The sequence below is a fragment of the Tetrapisispora phaffii genome, chromosome 13 (assembly GCF_000236905.1).
Source record: "Tetrapisispora phaffii CBS 4417 chromosome 13, complete genome".
In the NCBI taxonomy this organism is placed as follows: Eukaryota; Fungi; Ascomycota; class Saccharomycetes; order Saccharomycetales; family Saccharomycetaceae; genus Tetrapisispora; species Tetrapisispora phaffii.
The window spans coordinates 423681-443382 of NC_016532.1; the positions used below are offsets into that span (position 1 = coordinate 423681).

Genomic DNA, 19702 nt, shown 5'->3' on the forward strand with positions numbered 1-19702 from the left:
AACTCAATTGCTAAACTAGAGACTGAGTAGGTTGAACTTGTGGAGTTACTTTGATAAAGTTTGGTTTACCTTTTAAATAGAGAAACATATGACGGGCACCCTCAGTTTGTTAAGCAATTAATAAACAATAGTAAATACAATTAGGTAAAAAAACAAAGACTACTACAGCAACGAGTTGCCATCTATTTTACTTGAATATTCTTTAAACAAGGTTTGTCCTGTTGACAGTGATTTATTTCAGCTTTAGTAGGTGTTACATTGTGTGTTATCAAGGAGCAAAGTGGATACTATTGCCGTAATGCCTTCTTTATTAAATCGTAAATTCCAATTAAGTCGAGGATATGCTAGATGGTATTCTCGCCGAATCAGGAGATCTGGTCTCTTTTCCATGAGATTTAAGCATAACACCTTACTGTATATTTCGAAAAATGACTACAGTGCAACTAATATTTTATGGAAATATTTTAATGCTCCAGGCAATGTGTTGTTCGTCACAACAAACATTGTTACTTTTACAGGGATGGTAGCATATAATACCTGTGTTTCTAACGGAAAAGAAAATGCCTTAGATGAAAACATTCTCTCTATACAAACTGCTTTAGAAAAAGGACCAAATACAAGTGAAGGTATATCCCTAAATGACTATCCAATCATAGATTCGGAGTTAGAAAGATACCTGCCGTTAAGAACTGAGTATCCTCCAAATATAAATGCAGTGCCAGAATTAGACCGCAAAGAGGTGGAAGAAACCGAGATGTCTCCATTTAAAACTATAACAAAAGAGGATCTTCAATTGGAAGGAACAGCTAGAACTGTTAATTTTGAATCGCAATTAGCAAAATTATCTATCTTTAACTTACTATATTCTTATTACATGTACAAAAGTGTTTTATACAACATAAAGGGGAGAAACAAACCTAATGAAGGCAAATTCTATAATACATTCAATCTATGGCATAAAGAAACGGAAGAAATGAGTGAACAATACTTAGCATCTGAAGCTGGTGAATCTAGCGTAGATAAAATACCATTAAATGGATTTTATTCATTATGGAAAACAAATTTTACAAATTCAATAAAAAGTTTTAGTGAAGTGCAAAATTTAAAACTTCCAAATTGGAGAATATACCCTAAAAATCTTCAAAAATTATGTGAAAGTTTATATAATAATGATATGACAATAATTGCTGATTTTGCAGAGTTTTATCATGAATTAAATGATGATAAATATAAAGAGGTCCGAAATTTGTTGAGGTTATGGTTATACGATAATATGACGTTATTTAAGGAAACAAATTCTAAGAGTAAGATATTTAGTAATAGTAGCAAATATAATTTGAGGAAAATAAAACATGCGAATGAAATTTTCTATAATGAATTACTCGATGATTCAAAAGATGATATTACATTGTTTTTAAAATACTCTTCCATAGCATTAAACTCACAAAACAAGAACAGAAGAAATTTTATGTTCCCAAAATTACTTATAGACAGCGAAAAGGACAATAATTCAGTGACTATTCAAATTGATGTGCCAACAATTTCATTAGAGACATTGCTGAATGTGCTAGATGGATTTGTTCGCTTGAAAGAAAACAAAGGTATTGATTGCCACGATTCTATTGTGAAGATAATTTCAATGTTGAAAAAAGATTGCATATTATCCAAGACTCAAGATAAAAATGCCACCATGACCGGAACTCGCAAGGATCATGTCAGTGTAATATTGTTACCAAATGACCTAGAGCAAAGAGTCGAAATTGCATGCCAATTAGACAACAAGTTAAAAACAATAAACAATTATGAACTAATGAACCATCATGACGATCTGCGAAAGAAATGTTACCGAATAGTATCAACCAACCCAAAAGCCATCCAATTATTAGAGAAAATATCGCAATGGGAATAAACCCACCCACACATACGTACATACGCATACATTTACAACAACTTGTACATAAAAATAAATACAATACCACCATCATCATCTCTCATCCTTTATGCTCTTCATCTCATTCCATTCACCAAACTTGATGCACAGTTTACCCGACCACGCTCTTGCGATGAGCTTCTGAAAAAATTTTAACTATGGGGCCCAACATCATCAACTTACACAACCCACTTGGACCAGTTCCCTCTTATAAGATGATTGATTAGTTCAATGTCTGGTGATTAGCCTGAGTAGTTCGTAACGTCGTTTGTTAAATTTGCAAGAAATTGAATAGCAGCCGCCTTTCTCCCACGAATATATATATATAATTATCGTTATACAATGAAGTTTTTGACCACGAATTTTTTGAAGTGCTCTGTAGGTGCATGTGACAACAGTAATGACAACTTCCCTCTACGCTATGAGGGTTCCAAGTGTCAGATTGTGCAGGACGAGACCGTTGAGTTCAACCCACAATTCCTACTAAATATCCTGGACAGAGTCGACTGGAATGCCATTGTCACGGTGGCCCGTGAACTGGGCAACCAATCGTTGCCGGTAACAAAACCACAATTTACCCATCAGAACGGCGACGCCAATACAGCTAGCAACTTAACCGAAGACGAACTAGCGGTCCTACAAGATCTACATGTCCTTCTATTACAGACTTCAATCGCAGAAGGTCAAATGAGCTGTAGAAATTGCAATCATATATATCACATCAAGAACGGTATTCCAAACCTATTGCTGCCACCACACCTGGCATAGCGCTCCAATAATGCATCGCCTCGCACACGCACACATATATATATACTAATACTGACACATATATAGTTACATAAACATAATTGATAACCTAATTGCCACTGCCATCCTTAACCGTTGTTCTTTTACCACCAGCCCATGTATACTCCCCCACACTGTTAAAAGCCTTGCTATTCTGATTCAGGGTCCACCTTCCTCCAGCGTGCCACGTGACCCCCTGCCTTCATTTTGCTCGTTAAACGTTTCGTTAATGCCATTTTAATACCATTGGACTATTGATTAAGCAACTAACCACTTAGTAAGAATTTGGAAACAACAATTCTGTCGGTTGGAAAGGTTGTGATTGATCGATTGAATGGGTTTGGGGTTTTTGAAGATAGTATGAGACAATCAGTGAGTTTATTGAGAGCGTAATTTGTGTTCGTAGTGATTGCTTCTTCTGTCTTGTGGGTTCTATTTTAGGAAGAATAGGGCTCATTGATCAGTATATTGCTATTAATTGCAATAGTGCGTGGGCGTATCGTTTCATTTGATTATATTAACTTGTCTTTATACTTTATTTTCAGGTGTGTTTTTAATCCTTACGATCGATGGTTGAAAAAGATCAGTTGAATGAGAAGAGTAGGACGGTATCGTTTTCGAAAATGTTGCAGAAATCTCTACGTTTGAATAGCAATAGTGGCAATAATGATCCAGCAACAGCACCTCGTGAGATGTTTAGTGACGACGATAGTCGTGCGAGGAAATCGAATAGTATAGAGTTGGATGCAGAGCAAGCACGTAATAGGAGTTTGGCTGACTTTAATGGCAATGGCGATAATTTTAGTAATGATAATGATAATGATAATGACAATGATAACAAAACTAACAAGAGCAATACGTCGAGACTGCTCAGGTTGAAGAGTTTCTTCAGTAGTACGAACAGCAGCATGGATAATGCTTCATCTGCATTTAGTGATAAGAACAGCAGTTCCAATGTTTCAAAGGTCTCGGCATTTTTGAAACAGAATTCAAACGTGAACATAACCAGCAGTGGTGGTACGCCGGCCACTGACTCAAATAATGAACTGGCAGCGAGAAAGTTAGATCCAAAGGGGAATAAACATTCATATAAGAGTAGATCAAACTCAAACTTATCATCTCGCGTTGAACAGAATACAGATATGCATCGCAGCAGGTCTCCATTAGCTCATTCCAAAAACTCCAAGAATGCCTTAAATATGGTTGATTTAACCGACCTCACATTTGAAAATACTCCAACAAGTAGTAAAAAGATTATTGGTGATATCTCACCTTCAGGAAATTCACAATCAAGTTTTCAAGAATTTCCTTCATTGGAAAGCAATGCAACAGCTTCATTGTCTTCACCACCGCAGAAACATGTTTTCCAAGTACAATCCTTGATGGTTTCTTCACATTCACAGGAACAACTTGATATTGATTCTCAAAGATTTCTTCAGCAGGTCAATTCAATTTCCTCTTTAAAGGATATAAGGAATCCAAGTTTGAATTCTCTTACTGAAATAAAAGAGGACGAAAGGTTAGATCATTTTTACAATTCTATGTTGGCTAAAAATCATGATTTCGAAAGTAATGGTACTTTCGGTAATGAAAATAAACTAGTCGAAAGTCGCAGAGATACTATAACTACAAATTATTCGGATTTGTCCTTATCATTAAGTAACGATGAGTTTCAACCTTTCACTACTATTACAATAGATTTCGATAATAATAATGAGAAAAATCAAAATGAACAACAACCTACAGAGTTTGATATACCGAATAAAGCCTTCGCAGCAACTAAATCATTGTCACCTGTTCGTACTAGACCTCATAGAACTTCATCAGAACCAAATTATTATCAAAGTTCAGTGTCAAGAAAAAACCAATCAAATTTAATCAAAAATAATATAGCCTCTCAAGATGCTTTAAATTTATCAGCACCACCAAAGCTATTCGATGCATTTGAAGAACCTAAAAGATCAAATCGTTTAAGAGCTAAGTCATTCAGTAACAAATTTCAAGATATTGTAGTGAGCCCACAAGCATTCGAAAAGATTAGACTGTTAGGTCAAGGTGATGTAGGGAAAGTATATCTCGTTAGAGAAAAAGCCTCCAGTAGATTGTATGCCCTGAAAATCTTCAGTAAAGCGGAGATGATAAAAAGAAAGAAGATAAAACGTGTATTGGTTGAACAAGAAATTTTAGCCACCAGTGAGCACCCTTTCATTGTTAATTTATATCATTCTTTTCAATCTGAGGACTATTTGTACTTATGTATGGAATATTGTATGGGTGGTGAATTTTTTAGGGCTTTACAAACTAGGAAAACAAAATGCATTTCTGAAGATGATGCAAGGTTTTATGCTGCCGAGGTTGTAGCAGCTTTAGAATATTTGCATTTAATGGGGTTCATTTATAGAGATCTGAAACCTGAAAACATTTTACTACATAAATCTGGACATATCATGTTGTCAGATTTCGACTTATCTATTCAAACAACTTCGTCAAAAGAACCAGTCGTTAAGAAATTGGCACAGTCTGCTGTGGTGGATACAAAAATATGTTCAGATGGTTTTAGAACGAATTCCTTTGTTGGCACAGAAGAATACATTGCACCAGAAGTTATTCGTGGAAATGGTCACACAGCAGCCGTTGATTGGTGGACATTGGGTATATTGATATATGAAATGTTATTTGGTTTCACTCCTTTCAAAGGCGATAATACCAACGATACATTTTGCAATATTCTAAAGGATGATGTTACTTTCCCGAATAATAATGAAATATCAAGAAACTGCAAAGATCTAATAAAAAAACTGTTAACCAAAAACGAACTGAAAAGATTAGGGTCCAAAACTGGTGCCGCTGATGTAAAAAGACATCCCTTCTTTAAAAAAGTACAATGGTCATTTTTGAGAAACCAAGATCCCCCACTGATACCGGTACTTTCAGAGGATGGATGTGATTTTTCAAAGCTGTCGACCAACAAGAAAAAATCAAAAGATATTTCTGATGCAATCTCTTTGACAACAATAGATAAACAAGAAAAAAATATGTTTGAAGAAACAGTTGAGTTTGACGATGACGTCTCTGAGGATGATCCATTCCATAACTTCAACTCCATGAGCATCATGAAACAAGATAATAATTCATTAGTTTACGGTGACAACAACTCTTACGGTAAAGTCTCGTATACTACAAATGCCAACAGAGTTAGGAGTGATAGTCACAGAAGCTTTTTCAAAAGAAACTTGTAATCATGAATCAAATTGGGTACACCTTTACATTCTTCAAAACTCAATACATTATTTAGATTTTAATATTTATTTTTTGTAATTTAATCGATAGAGATACACTTTGGCGTTAATTGAACTCCATTATGGAAACTAATCATAAAAAACTTTTATGCAGTGATATACAGAATAATATTCAACGTCCATGGTAATCGTAACCACTCCTAAAGTATATTAGCAGGATAGTCCCGTTTATCCAAACAATAAACCTAAAAAACATAAATCAATGTCCTTATTCTATTCTATTTTAGTCATCTCATTCTTGTCATCTCTTTAATGATGTGGCTGTAGAATGCATAGGGAAAGTTCATTGCGTTGCGCCTTACAAAAATTTCAAAAACCTGCGATGCCTTTCTGATGAAAAGAAAGATATAAATATTAATATTTAAGTAATTTAAAATTATTAGAGATAGATAACTGATTTGATAGACTATTTGAAAGTTAAAGAGGTTCTTTTTGAAGCGAGCTTTATATAAAGGTGAATTAATCTTTTTTTTAGTAATTATAATAGTGGCTTCACCTTCTGTTACAATCGAATTGCTCCACGGCAGGATCTTGAAACTAGCATGAATGAAGCTGAATTTAAACCTAACAATTATGAAGAGGTATTTGTAGATGATTTAAAGTTGACTGAGAGTGCACATATACATTCATTATTGCTAAATATTGATGAATTAAATTATGAAAAAATAAAGCGGACTATATTATTTTATTTGGAAGAAGTTTCTGAATACGCCTTTATCAAATACTGGAAGACTATCCTATCAATTAATTCAAATTTTATTATTAACTCTGAAAGAAGGTTTAGAGACTTAGAAGAAGAACCTGAAGATGATAGAATAATGATTCATTTACTTTATGATTCGTTGCAGGAGTTGCAATATATATCTATGTCAAAAATACTATTGATTACAGATATTATCTTGAATGATACTTTCCTAAGTACAATATGTGAGAACATGAAGCTATCTCATATTCTAAGGCATTTAGATCCAATTATTGACGATATCATTATAAAACGTTTACAGATCCGAAATAACTACATACCAGTTGAATCGCAACTCGAGGAAGCATCAAAAAATATTGAAAAGGAATTTATAAATATAGTAGCATCATCAAATGAAAGCAATTTTTGGCTAAAATCATCCTTATTACTTGAATATGCTGATGATAATGACAGAATGAAAATGTTATCATTGTTCATTACAAAGTTGCTGATCTCTGATAAATCGATTCTATATCTGTTCCCCTCTTCAACAAATTTAGAAGATGTGGTGAATTACTTATACAAGAATAATAAACTAAAAAACGAGACGATGAGTTTTGCCAGGTACAAGGCTTTAAATTGGAATAATATTTTTCAGGTAATCAACAAAAATATATCATCTGAAGATGTAAATGCTATAACGCCCAAATCTATATTGTTTATTTTAGCATTATTCAACAACATAGGCATTTGGAAAGAATTTTTCGGTTTCCCTTGGGATGAAGACTTTGTAACAACATTATTATCATTTGTGAGACATTTTGACGAACGCATAAAAGGAAGTTTCTTATATTCTGAATTAAATGAACAAGTGATATATCAACAAAATAAGTTATCTGAATTCCATTCAGAAATCCCCATATTTGCATATTTTAACACAATAACTTTTCTTCGGTTTGGATTTTCAAAGAGTGTTGATATGTTATCTTCGGACTTAAAAAAATTATCAATTGGCATATACGATATCCCTGATAACTATCTACTAACGATAATGAATAATTTTGAATATTTGCGAAATGTGATCAAAGAAGAGGCTACATTAATTAATTTTACAAATAATTTGCTAGATCAACTAATGATGCAGCATCCGACTACTTTTGAACCACTTTTCCAAAATATAAATGATTTAACGATTTTACCTTTATTATTAAAAAAGAATGAGAAGAAAGCTACATATTTCAATTACTTTAAAGAGAATTTCGATAAGATTAATAAAATGGATATTTTTCTAGAGGCACTGGATATTGAGGACAAGTTATTGTTCCAAAAAACAGAAGATCCGAACAAATTCACATCCGTTCCTAAATTGAACGTGAATGAAATTAAATTACTTATTAACTACCTTGACGAGATTGTGAAAAGTAAAGTGTGTACATATACTGCCTTAGAACTAGGCCAATTACTATTAGAAACAAGAAATTATTTGTTGAAAAATGAATTCGATAGCACTTTTGATGACAAAGAATACCGATTGTTGATGAAATTTCCAAAAATTATTCTCCATGATAAATTTGAAGGTATCGAGTTAAGTGAAAACAATTTGATTATTCAAAAATCTGTTGATAATGAGGTCCAAAAAAAGCTTATATCATTATACAAAAATGAATTATTACTCGATGACCTTATTCAGTATTTAATTAAACTGAAGCTAAGTACTAGCATACAGGACAATGAACTATATTGTGCGTTCATTTATTTCTTGATTTTTGAGTCGGATTTTTTCTTTCAGTATCCAAAAACAATCTTGGAGATAACTGCTGAACTTTGGGGCTTGCTTATTCAAAACAATGTCGTCGAAGCAGTCTCTTTAGATGTGTTTTGTAAAATAATAACAAAATTTCAAAAAAGTGAAGATGAGCGTTTAAAATTATTTGCAACTATTTCCAGTAACATTTTTAATGATAAAGAGATTATCACATTACCTAAATTTTTAAAAACAATTAAGGTTAATAATCCTTCTAATAATACCCTTTTCAGCAGTGAGATGATTTTAGAGTCCGACAATAATGCAAATTCTAAACCAACATCATTTACAAGGTATTTTAAAGACACTCCTTATTCAGCAAAAAAAGATCAAATTAAACCTGAATTAGTTTCGGATTCTAAAATATATGTGCTGCTATTAAATTTAACAGAAAAAAATTTCACAACTAATCTCAAGCACTTCAAGGTCCTTGTTACACCACCATATTTTACCTACTTTTGCAGAACTATTTTATCAAAATTTATATCACAGACAAATGATAACAAGGTATTTGAAAAATTAATTTTTGGCATGAATTCAAAACAATTAATTGAGTGTATGATACATGAAACTGTTAGTGCTCTATTGGTATTATTGGATACTGACTCCTGCGATATTAGTGAATTGCACAAACTAGCTTTGTGGTTGGGATTGATAACAATTGCCCATGATATAGAGATAGCTAACAACATTCTTCCTCTCCGTCAAATATTGATAGATTCTGTTGAGAATGGGTATATTGATAAGGTAATCTCGACGGTTTGCGGAATTCTTGTTCATGCAAAAGAATCACACACATTCAGGTTTCCAAACATCTGGACGAGCTCGATCCTTCAGGAGTTATTCCAAATATATCACTTGTCTGTCTTATCTATTCCACATCTATTTGAGATTGAATTTTTATTTAATGAACTATTTGGTAATATTAAAAATTTCAAAATGCCAGAATTAGTTGCTGAATATGATCGCTTATCAGAAAATGATATACCATTAGGTAAAAAAATCAACAATACAAAAATTGAGCCACAACTATCTCGCAAGTCGGTTAATCATCTAACTGTATTTAGAATAGATAAAATAAGCAATAAAGCAACATCTACATCTATTTTAGCTATAGTATCAAATTTAGTTGGATCTTCTACATTGGTTTCAAATAAAGATTTAAGAGAAACTTTTGGCATGGCTATCTCTAAAAGTGTCTACACAGTTGTCACTAATCTTTATGAAACTGGATTCGAACATGTATTGCCGATATGCTTAATGGAAACGGAGAAATTATACAATGTTGATATGAATGAAGAACGGTTAAATTTAATTATTGTGGAAATTATGAATAAAGTGCCACTAAAAAAGTTGCTGTTAGATGCGACTCAATGCATTAAAGTAGATACAAAACAAAACATGGAATTGCTCTGCTCTATGAATTCTTTAAAAGATTTGAGCATGGAGACCGATATTGATGGAACTCTGCAGGAAAACGAATCTTTAATTTACAAGATATTTTCAAGCTTATTAACAGAATTGTTTTTTTATGAGATTAAAAAATTTATCATGCAAAAACATAAATCAGAATTAGATTCACAAGATAATATAAAGTGTTTACGAGAAGCTTTAAAGGTTTCGAACTTACAGAAAAATAACCATCAAATTAATAATATCTCAATGACTGCAATAAAGAATGAAACAATGGCGCATGATACTCCTCCAGGTTTATCAATCATATCAAACCAGGTAGCAAGAAAGCCAACAGTGCATAATTACTTAACTACACCGGAAAACGACGATAAGAATGCAGTTGCTCATTTAATTAATCTTTACTTGAGAAATTTGAAATCTAATATATTAAATTCAACTGACAATGGGATAAATTTGAATGGCGTGATATCATTAAATATTCAGATATGCACAAAGATATTGGAATTGTTTCCAAAATATAACACAAATGCGGAATTGAAGTCAATTATCTTTCATGAAGTATTTCAATTGCTTGTAATTACTCAGAACGATTCATTCAAAGAAATCATGTTTCAATTTTTAAAAGAATTCAAACACGAATTCTCAAATTTCAAAGTATTTATTAATTGGTGGTTTATAAAATTCCTGCCATTACATCCAATTTACAGTAAAGAATTACTAAGATTTTCATTTGAAAAAATTATTGGAAATGAAGACTTAGATTTTATCTTATCTTCTATTTTATTAACAAATAGATCATCCTCTTTTATTGAATTCCTCTGCGAATTTTTTTTTCAATGCATTTCAAATAAATCAGAGATGTTATTGAAAAGTGAATTTATTTCGACTGTTGAAGCTCTTTCTCGATTCAATAATGACGCTGCGAAACATGTATTGAATGTGTTTGATTCCTATTCTTTACTTCAGAATATTGAAAGTTCTTCACAAACTAAAAAAAATAAATATATTTTGATACTTATTGAGTTTATCTCTCTACTCAAGAATTCATCTACTGAGGGCAAAGTTATTCTTGTCTTTTTAAAGCAATTGTTTCAAAAGAAGGTTTTCTGCGATACTAATGATTTAATTGAATTTTTTAATATTTTACTTCAATATTCTGAACAAATGTTTACAGCTTCAACTTCTGCCACTGATGCATTATTAGTTGTAGATGCTGTTGTTGTTTTATTTATGAATTTACTCATATATCTTGATATTGACAATTTATTAAGAAAGGACGTCGTTGAGTTGTTTATGTCTCAAATATCGTTCCATTTCAACGAGCAACATAACATAAATAAATTAAACGAAAGGTTTTATTTTAGATTATATTCATCATTGTTGTGCCAGTGGTCAAGCATGGTTACTGATGATTTTAAAAGTGTTGAAAATGAATCTATTCAGCATGACTTAAAAGAATTTATTCCTATATTTTACAATACCATCACCTCGGCTTTACATTCATTCCAGCCTGTTTTATTTCCTGGGTTTTCCTTTGCATTTCTTTCTTTGATATCTCATAGAATGTTATTACCCTTTTATCTTCAAAACGAGTCTTACTGGATGGACATTACGTTACTATTCGGCGATGTTCTAAAATTCATCGATTTATATTCTACTCAGGAATATGTGTCTACAATTATTGAAGTCCTAACGAATGGCATGATCAATATCTTTGAAAAGATATCGGATGAATATCCTCAATATTTAATTGCTAATCATTCGCAGCTGATAGCATTATTACCTGAATCATCTGTGAAATTAAAAAATATCGTTCTATCTTCAAGCCCAGTTGGTTTTGAAACTGAATGTTATAGAAAAGAACTCGACGAAACTGTAGTCAATGACAGCAGTGCACCTTCCATTAAGACAGACCCAACATTAATTATATCCAGGATAAAGAAGCCTCTGGTAAGTTATATAAGAATGCCTTCATCTTCATCACTTATGCAAATTAATAAAGACATATACTTGAGAAATTTAAAGACAGTGAATGGTATTGGTTACAATGTGATAACGGTAGATCCCAAAAAAATAAGAGCAATAATTTTATTCATTTTAATACAACTAGCTAATGAATTAAAAAAATTGTCTTATAAAGTAGTTTTTAACTTAAATTCTTCCTATTACACTTTGTTAAAATCTATGATTTTTGTTGATGGTAGTGATAAAGAGGAAGTTAGATATAGATTGATATCAGTTATTGTTGAACAACTAAGATACCCAAACATTCACACGTTTTGGTGTATTTACTTCCTTGAAAATATTTATCAAAATCATGATGAAACAGACGATGAAATTGTGTTAAAAGAAGTTCAAGAAATAATACTACGATGCATATTTGAAAGATTATTAATTGTAAACGATGGACCGTATCCTTGGGGTTGTGTTGAATTGCTCATCCATTTAATCAACTTACGAAAAGTTGATATCACGGATTTGCAACTAATTAAAAATAATGCCACTTTCAAATCTAAATTAGAACAGTTTTTCTGATAATTGTATAAATAATTTTTTATTGAAATTAGCATTTATAATTCAATGCATATATTTGATGTTTTAGAAATCTTATAATATATATATTAAATTCATAAAATATTCTTATTACCTTTTTCGAGTATAGAGTAGTAAGTTCATTGAAGATTGGATCAATGGTAGCATTGGTTTATTAATGTCTTTATTTTAACATAGCAATATATATTTATATATAAGAAGTAATTGAAAAACACTTACGTTTAAAATTCCCGAGCCCTATTTTTAAATAAGAAAGGCTACATATATACATCGATCCATCCATACGTATATATTTAAAACATTAAAAATGAGATCTGGATATTTCATATATGAAAATAAGGTAGTGGTATTGCATCATTGTGGTAGATATAGGTGGGAATTTCTTACATCTAAATTGTGAACAAGTTTGAATTATAGATGATTCTACCAAAGATAAAAAAGAGTTTCAAAACAATAGTCGGTTATGGGAGCGATAAAGGAGGCACCAAAGTTTCTAGAAGACCAGCTAACACATCTTTTAGACAACAACGATTGAAGGCATGGAATCCTATACTTTCACCACAGAATGTACTTCCCTTATTGATATTATTGGCTTGTATATTAGCTCCGATAGGAATTGGTTTAATTATAAGTGTGATTAGTGTACAAGATACCATCATAGAGTATACAAATTGTTCTAGTGAATCTACAACAACAAGTTTTACTCAGATTCCTGATAAGTATATAAAATATCATTTCAAACAGAAGTTGAATATGGAACCTATGTGGAGATCATTCGTGAATACTGACTCTGACGAAACTATTTGTCAACTCCGATTCGAAATACCTAATGATGTTAAAACCCCAATAAATGTTTATTACAAATTAACTAATTTTTACCAGAATCATAGAGAATACGTTGATTCGATCGATATAGATCAATTAAAGGGTGAAGCTATCCCATACTCTGATCTAGACGATAAATGTGACCCATTTAGAGAATATAATGGAAAGACTGTTTACCCTTGTGGTCTTATTGCAAATTCAATGTTCAATGATACATTTGCAAGTGAGTTTGTTGGAATTGATGATACAAGAAATTATAAACTGACTAATAATAATACAGCATGGAGCACTGATAAACATAGATATAAAAAGACAAAATATGATATCAATGATATTGTTCCTCCAGTAAATTGGATTAAAAAATTTCCAAATGGGTATACCGAAGAAAATTTACCTGATCTTAATACTTGGCAAGAATTTCAAGTATGGGCAAGACCTGCTGCATTACCAAATTTTTATAAATTAATTCTAAAAAATGAAACTGTAACTCTACCGACAGGAAATTACACTTTTGACATTGGTCTTAATTATCCAGTTGATTCTTTTGATGGTACGAAGTCGTTTGTCCTCACTACAAATACCATTGTGGGTGCACGGAATATAACTTTAGGAGTAGTTTACCTTATTGTAGCGGGTATCTCAACTTTATTCGCATTCATATTCCTGATCAAGGTTCTTCTTTCGCCTAAAGAAAATAGTGATCATCTATACTTAAGAAATGCACATTTAACTGGCAGAAATGGCACCAGACCAGAACTTCCGATAAGGGAGATCCTTTAATCATACTAGGAAATTAATGTGACATAGTTTTTATATATTTAAGATACTAAGGTTATATAGAGTAAGTTCAAAAATATTAAGATTGCCTATATATGTTAAGAAAAGTATGATGCTTGATTCGTGAAAACTCTTCTTGTGATGCATTATCGTTAATCATTTCATATAGTTAAGATTATTGTTGAAAACCGAAACCATTTCTAGTTTGTTTCTTCAACCTGTCCCGCATCATTAATGAAGAAGATGATTGTGAGCGTTCTGGACTTGAACTAGTCCTAGTATTTGTTTGTTGTTGATTATGTAAACCATGTTTTTCGCCTAAATTTTGTGTTGGCATTTTTGTATAATCATTTGTGTTCTGAAGAGCATTTTTATCATTAAATGAACTATATATACTTTGAAACGACATACTTGCAGTAGGTTTTTGTTTAACTTTTGTCACTTCAGGCTTTGGTGTTGGTTCAGGGATCTGTCGTATAGGCTCATTTAACATATTAGTGTACGAGTTTCTATTACGGGTAGACATAAATACTCCACCCCCAGATGAGGGTTCACTTTTCTTTTGTAGTTTCTCTTGTTGCCCCATTTGCTTCTTTAGTATTTTGTTTTCATCTGGCAAGTCTTCCTTGTGACCTAACCAACCTGGGAAACCTTGGAAAGGCTGCTGATTCTGATAATATTTAACGAGTGCCTTATGAACCAGCGTGGTTTCAATGCTATTACCATCAGAGTCAGACTTCACACTCAATTGTGATAATGAATTCGAAATCGATTTAGTCGATTTCGTAAATTTGTTCCAAAGATTGTCGGAATCAGAATTGGAAGTATATGCACTCATAGTTTGATGACAGTTAAAATAAACTTGTAAATTATGACAACAATTGATCCTTTAACTTAAGATTGCTAAGGATTCTGATGGTTCTCAATAGTTTCAAAGGTAGTGCAATTATATACATTATGTTGAACTAGTTCAAGATAGGATGTAAATGAAGCAGTTGTATTTTTTATACCTGAAAACTTGTCCTTAAACTATTTCTAGTCATGTGACTGGTATACTTAAGAGAGGTTCAAGTAATATATAAAGATTACAATATATTATATCACTTTTAGCCTATCACAATTCCTTTTAATGGAAGGTTTTGCGTCTTCAAACTTAGATTAGGACATTCTACATATAAATGTGTTTTGATAGATGTGAATCAATATATTTTATAAAATTTTACCATTAAATTTTCTATTTACTATATATTCTAAGCTATTGTCTTCTCGACTAAATAAATGTCATATTTGTCCTTTAATTCCTTCATAATTGGATCATTAATTTCTGGAGTATAAGGAGCTAAAAGACCTGGGCCTTCAATTTGGCCATTTAATACCATTTGGGTAGCAATTGCAACTGGATAACCAACAGTGGCAGCCATTGAGCTGTATCCACCAACTTTACCATAATCGACCAAAGTTGAGGTTCTTGTTTCTGTAGTGCCATCTGCCCATTCGATGCCAAATTTATGTTGAAGCACAACCATATCACGCTCATTTTCTGTATATTGCATCAATTCTTCTAATGTGGCACATAATGTATCTAAGGCATTGCCCTTTGGAGTAATAGGAGTAGTGGAAAAAAATCCTAACCATTGGAAACCGTTTAAAATTCTTTCTCTATCTTCATCAGATTTCCATTGAGTTAAGGAATCAATTTTTTTTATTATATCTTGTTTTGAAGATGACTCACTTTGTAAATAACGTTGTAAAGCCTCACTCCATGATATAGGCTTAGTAAAAATGTCATTTTCATCGTCCTTTAACATACCCATGTCAACTAACACCTTAACAAATTCTGGGAAACCTTGATATCTCAAAGTACCTCTAATAACAGTCTCAGCTTCTGGAATTTCATATAATTCTTTAAAAGCTGTTGAATCTCTATTTGGGTAACAAACGAAGGCGTAACCGGGATAAATGAAATACGGTTTAGCAGAACTCATTAAATCTTCTGAACTTACTTGAACCAATTGATTGTCTTTGTAATACTTTGCAGAATTCCTCAAAGCTAATAAAACACCTCTTGAAGACCAAGAAAATTTGTAACCTAATGGATTGTCAGAATCCTCTGGGGATGGTAAACCACCACAGTATGAAATAAAGGATGTAATTTTACCTTTTTTCTTGTGGACTTCATCAATGACTTTGACAGCATATAAATGATCGATACCAGGATCTAGACCAATTTCATTCATAACGGTGATGCCTGCCTTCTTAATTTCTGGTTCTAATTCTCTTAAAGCCGGAGAAATGTATGAGGAAGTAACAACATTCTTCTTTAATCTAATGGCACTCTTAACAACGGTGGAATGATAAATATATGGAATCAATGAAATCACTACATCATTTTCTGACAAAACTTTGTCCAATGCAGTTTCATCAGTAACATCTAAAGAAATAGCGCCTGAATTAGTGCCTTTAGCTAATTCTTGTGCATTTTTTAAAGTTCTACAAGCAACTGTGACTTCAATATCACCTGTTTTTGATAAAACATCGACAACTGGTTTGGCAACAAAACCAGAACCTAATAATAAAACTTTTTTCACCATTATATATTATTGATACGAGATAGTATATTCCGATTACTGAACCCTTTCTTAATTCTATGGGAGATCAATACTTAGATATTGATAATAAAAAATTCTGACAAAACTAAGAAAGAAAATATCGTAAACTCAAGAGAACCTCGATACTTATATACAAAAATAAGAACTAGTAACTTAAAATTTTATGAATCATAATATTATTATTGATGACGAACTCCAGTTTTCTTCGTGTTTTACCACACTTGTTAGCATATGGTATATCCTGTTGAATAAACGTTATAATCCCATTAGATACGATGACATATCTACACATATCTTTCTTAATACAAATAACTGGATTGAGTACCAGATGCTTTACAGCAACATAATGGAGCTAAATTCTACTGGGTTTAAAATTCAATGGAACCAAAATATATAGATACCTTGCTTCAAACAATTATAGAATAAACTATCTTTATTTTTTTACCTTAATGCTGTGCGATGAGGTGAAATTTTAAGATTTTCAAAGTTTCATCTCATCGCGATGAAAACTATTCCACTGGAAAAGAAACTCTAATTTCCATTGTAAGTTTGCTTCTTCAACCAGTGGATAAAATTAGTGGAATAGTCATGATAACAATGATAATAATGAAGTGTTACTTAATTGTAAGAGAAAGGTGGTTGGTTGGTAATCATGAATTAGAGATTACAGATATATATGAATCTAGTTAGCTAGCATCACCATGGATGTTAATGCGTAGTAGCATTTTTTGACTCCTTATACACACGAGGATGGTAGGTGAAATACTTCGTCATAGTTCATATTATACTCAATTCTGACTCAGTCAAAACTAGATCTTGAATCATTTGGTTTGAATTATCTCTTTATATTTTTTAGTTATCTAAGTTGAGTTATAAACTCGACGGATGGTAAAATGATCCGTAATATTTGAGTACGATTTATTTCATGTGGTTATGGAGTTTGATGTGTTACCAAAACGTTATGAACCTGTGTTCTGGTTGCTCTATTGGATGTATATAATTGTATGTATATGGTTACTATATTTATTTCTAATCCGTTGATTCATTTTTGTTAGGTCTCCGAATGGGATATGTGTTCATTAAGTGTTTCATTTCGTAGAGTTCAATTGGGGTTAATCAGTCAGGTTTCAGACTATGAGAAGATGTTTTCAGCGTAGAAATTGTGTTCCTCTATCACATTTGTTTGTTCCCATAGGTTTCGTTGGTATATAAACCATGACGGTAGTTTGGATTCGACAGGAACTTGGATTATCACGGTATTGTCTTCACTCTTCGATGTCAATTGTTTGTTTGTTGGTTCGTCTATTTTTTCGTCGTCTATTTTTTTCTCTTTAGTCTTTTTCGTTGTTAATTCTTTCTGAGATGTTTTATAATATTCGTATTCTCCAAGTTCTCTTTTGTTAAAGGCTAGTCTATATTCATTTCCAAATATACCATGACTTTTGTTATCATTTTTAGAGTTAGTCTCGTTTTCCTCCTCTTGAACAGACTTCATTCTACTTTGAGTTTCAACTTCAACATCTCCAATCAATTTAAGAATTCTACTAGGAACGCTGGGAGCTTTTAAAAGGTCATCTTCATTGACAAGTTCCACTTTCGACTTGTTCTTATTGGATCCACTATGCACTTTCTTTTTGGTATTTTTACCACCCTTATCGTTCTTATCTTTCTTGTCAAATTTTTTCTCAGTTTGCTTCATCTGTATTTGATTAATTGATGTTGTTTTTTTTATTTTGTCAATATCTTGTTTAATAGAAAGTTTAATAATATCTAAGAAAGTTTCGGCAAAATAGTTACCATTTTTACCTGCAAATAGTCTATATTCATTCAATATGGAAGCTATATTCCACTTTTGTAATTTTCTTAATATCCCGACTACAATATTTGTTCTATCGACCAACAAAATGTTATGGTGATCAATATTCATCAAATACTCAAAAGTTTTCTTTAAACATATGGCCTTAATTATCATTGATTCATCATTATCATTCAAAACGTACTTTCTGTATCGAGATTTAGATTTACTATCTGAATCTTCTGTTATTAATTCACTAGTCTCATTATCCTTTATTTCATTGTCTTTTGAATTTTGGTTATCATTATTGTTTGTAATATTAGTTGCCTTTTTATGATTATTATCTTTTGAAGCATCTAAAGCTTGAACTAAAGAATCATTGCTGTTAGAAGGTCCTGGATTTGATTCTGGGTTGATAGTGTCACCAGATTGTTTGTAAATATCAACAACTTCTTGGGGTGGTGAGAAATCGATATTTCTTATAGAATGCCAACATATATTAGAATTCTTGAAAAACTCTTTAAAATACTTAGAAGGTTCTTGACCGCCGATGAATAACACTGTCTTTAAATTTAATGTTTCCAGAAATGAAAGATTTAATGTTTCAACTTTAGCACATCTATAAATGCCTTCTTCAGCGATACCAAAATTTGCAGGAGGTACTAACATTTTATAGCTAAAAATATCTTATTATTTGAAAAATGGTGTAATTTAATGATAATGGTATGTTATAAGTCTATCGCGTTAACATTCGTAATAATAAACTGGACATATGAAGTCTCTCAGTTTTAAATATATTTATCAAGTTTATAAGTAGTATAAAAGTTATCTGATCTATATTTGATTCACGGTTTCTTTTAGTGAGGCACGCTAATTTGCTATTTTTCAAAAATACTTATTACACTGAAAATGGTTTTAAAGACAGGGATATATTAAAAGAAGTTTGCTAAACTTTTGAGTGATGAGTTTTGTATTTATTGTCACTAACTTTGTATAATCTTTTCTTCAAAACGTCAAATTAGTATTGATTAATAATCTTTCCTATTTTATTGTTTTGGTGAAAAGTCATCTCTTAGGAAGAAATGTTAAAAATGTATCATCCATTCAGATTGATGAAGTTATTTCTGTAACTTGTAATACTAATTAAATTACTTTCATCATTGATAAATAGAAATGTTTATGTATCTATTTCTATCTATCTATCTATATATATATATATCTACAAT

At 31.7% G+C, this 19702-nt stretch overlaps 8 protein-coding genes across 8 annotated transcripts; 5 read left to right on the forward strand and 3 right to left on the reverse strand.

The window, feature by feature from the left end:
• Positions 1–298: 298 nt before the first annotated feature.
• Positions 299–1909, forward strand: PET494 (Pet494p; the record flags this gene model as incomplete). The annotated part of the gene is made up of 1 exon (XM_003688166.1): positions 299–1909. The coding sequence occupies one exon, from the start codon at positions 299–301 to the stop codon at positions 1907–1909; it is 1611 nt and encodes a 536-aa protein (XP_003688214.1).
• A 363-nt stretch (positions 1910–2272) lies between these two features.
• Positions 2273–2698, forward strand: TRM112 (RNA methylation protein TRM112; the record flags this gene model as incomplete). The annotated part of the gene is made up of 1 exon (XM_003688167.1): positions 2273–2698. The coding sequence occupies one exon, from the start codon at positions 2273–2275 to the stop codon at positions 2696–2698; it is 426 nt and encodes a 141-aa protein (XP_003688215.1).
• Positions 2699–3285: 587 nt separating this feature from the next.
• FPK1 (serine/threonine protein kinase FPK1) lies at positions 3286–5955 on the forward strand (the record flags this gene model as incomplete). Its single annotated transcript, XM_003688168.1, has 1 exon — positions 3286–5955. The coding sequence occupies one exon, from the start codon at positions 3286–3288 to the stop codon at positions 5953–5955; it is 2670 nt and encodes an 889-aa protein (XP_003688216.1).
• Positions 5956–6557: 602 nt separating this feature from the next.
• TPHA0M02090 (uncharacterized protein) lies at positions 6558–12452 on the forward strand (the record flags this gene model as incomplete). The annotated part of the gene is made up of 1 exon (XM_003688169.1): positions 6558–12452. The coding sequence occupies one exon, from the start codon at positions 6558–6560 to the stop codon at positions 12450–12452; it is 5895 nt and encodes a 1964-aa protein (XP_003688217.1).
• Positions 12453–12887: 435 nt separating this feature from the next.
• TPHA0M02100 (CDC50/LEM3 family protein) lies at positions 12888–14075 on the forward strand (the record flags this gene model as incomplete). The annotated part of the gene is made up of 1 exon (XM_003688170.1): positions 12888–14075. One exon carries the CDS (start codon positions 12888–12890, stop codon positions 14073–14075), a length of 1188 nt encoding a protein of 395 aa, XP_003688218.1.
• A 172-nt stretch (positions 14076–14247) lies between these two features.
• On the reverse strand, positions 14248–14910 carry MSO1 (Mso1p; the record flags this gene model as incomplete). Its single annotated transcript, XM_003688171.1, has 1 exon — positions 14248–14910. One exon carries the CDS (start codon positions 14908–14910, stop codon positions 14248–14250), a length of 663 nt encoding a protein of 220 aa, XP_003688219.1.
• A 412-nt stretch (positions 14911–15322) lies between these two features.
• Positions 15323–16663, reverse strand: LYS9 (saccharopine dehydrogenase (NADP+, L-glutamate-forming); the record flags this gene model as incomplete). The annotated part of the gene is made up of 1 exon (XM_003688172.1): positions 15323–16663. The coding sequence occupies one exon, from the start codon at positions 16661–16663 to the stop codon at positions 15323–15325; it is 1341 nt and encodes a 446-aa protein (XP_003688220.1).
• A 1150-nt stretch (positions 16664–17813) lies between these two features.
• OCA4 (Oca4p) lies at positions 17814–19145 on the reverse strand (the record flags this gene model as incomplete). Its single annotated transcript, XM_003688173.1, has 1 exon — positions 17814–19145. One exon carries the CDS (start codon positions 19143–19145, stop codon positions 17814–17816), a length of 1332 nt encoding a protein of 443 aa, XP_003688221.1.
• Between the last annotated feature and the right edge of the window lie 557 nt (positions 19146–19702).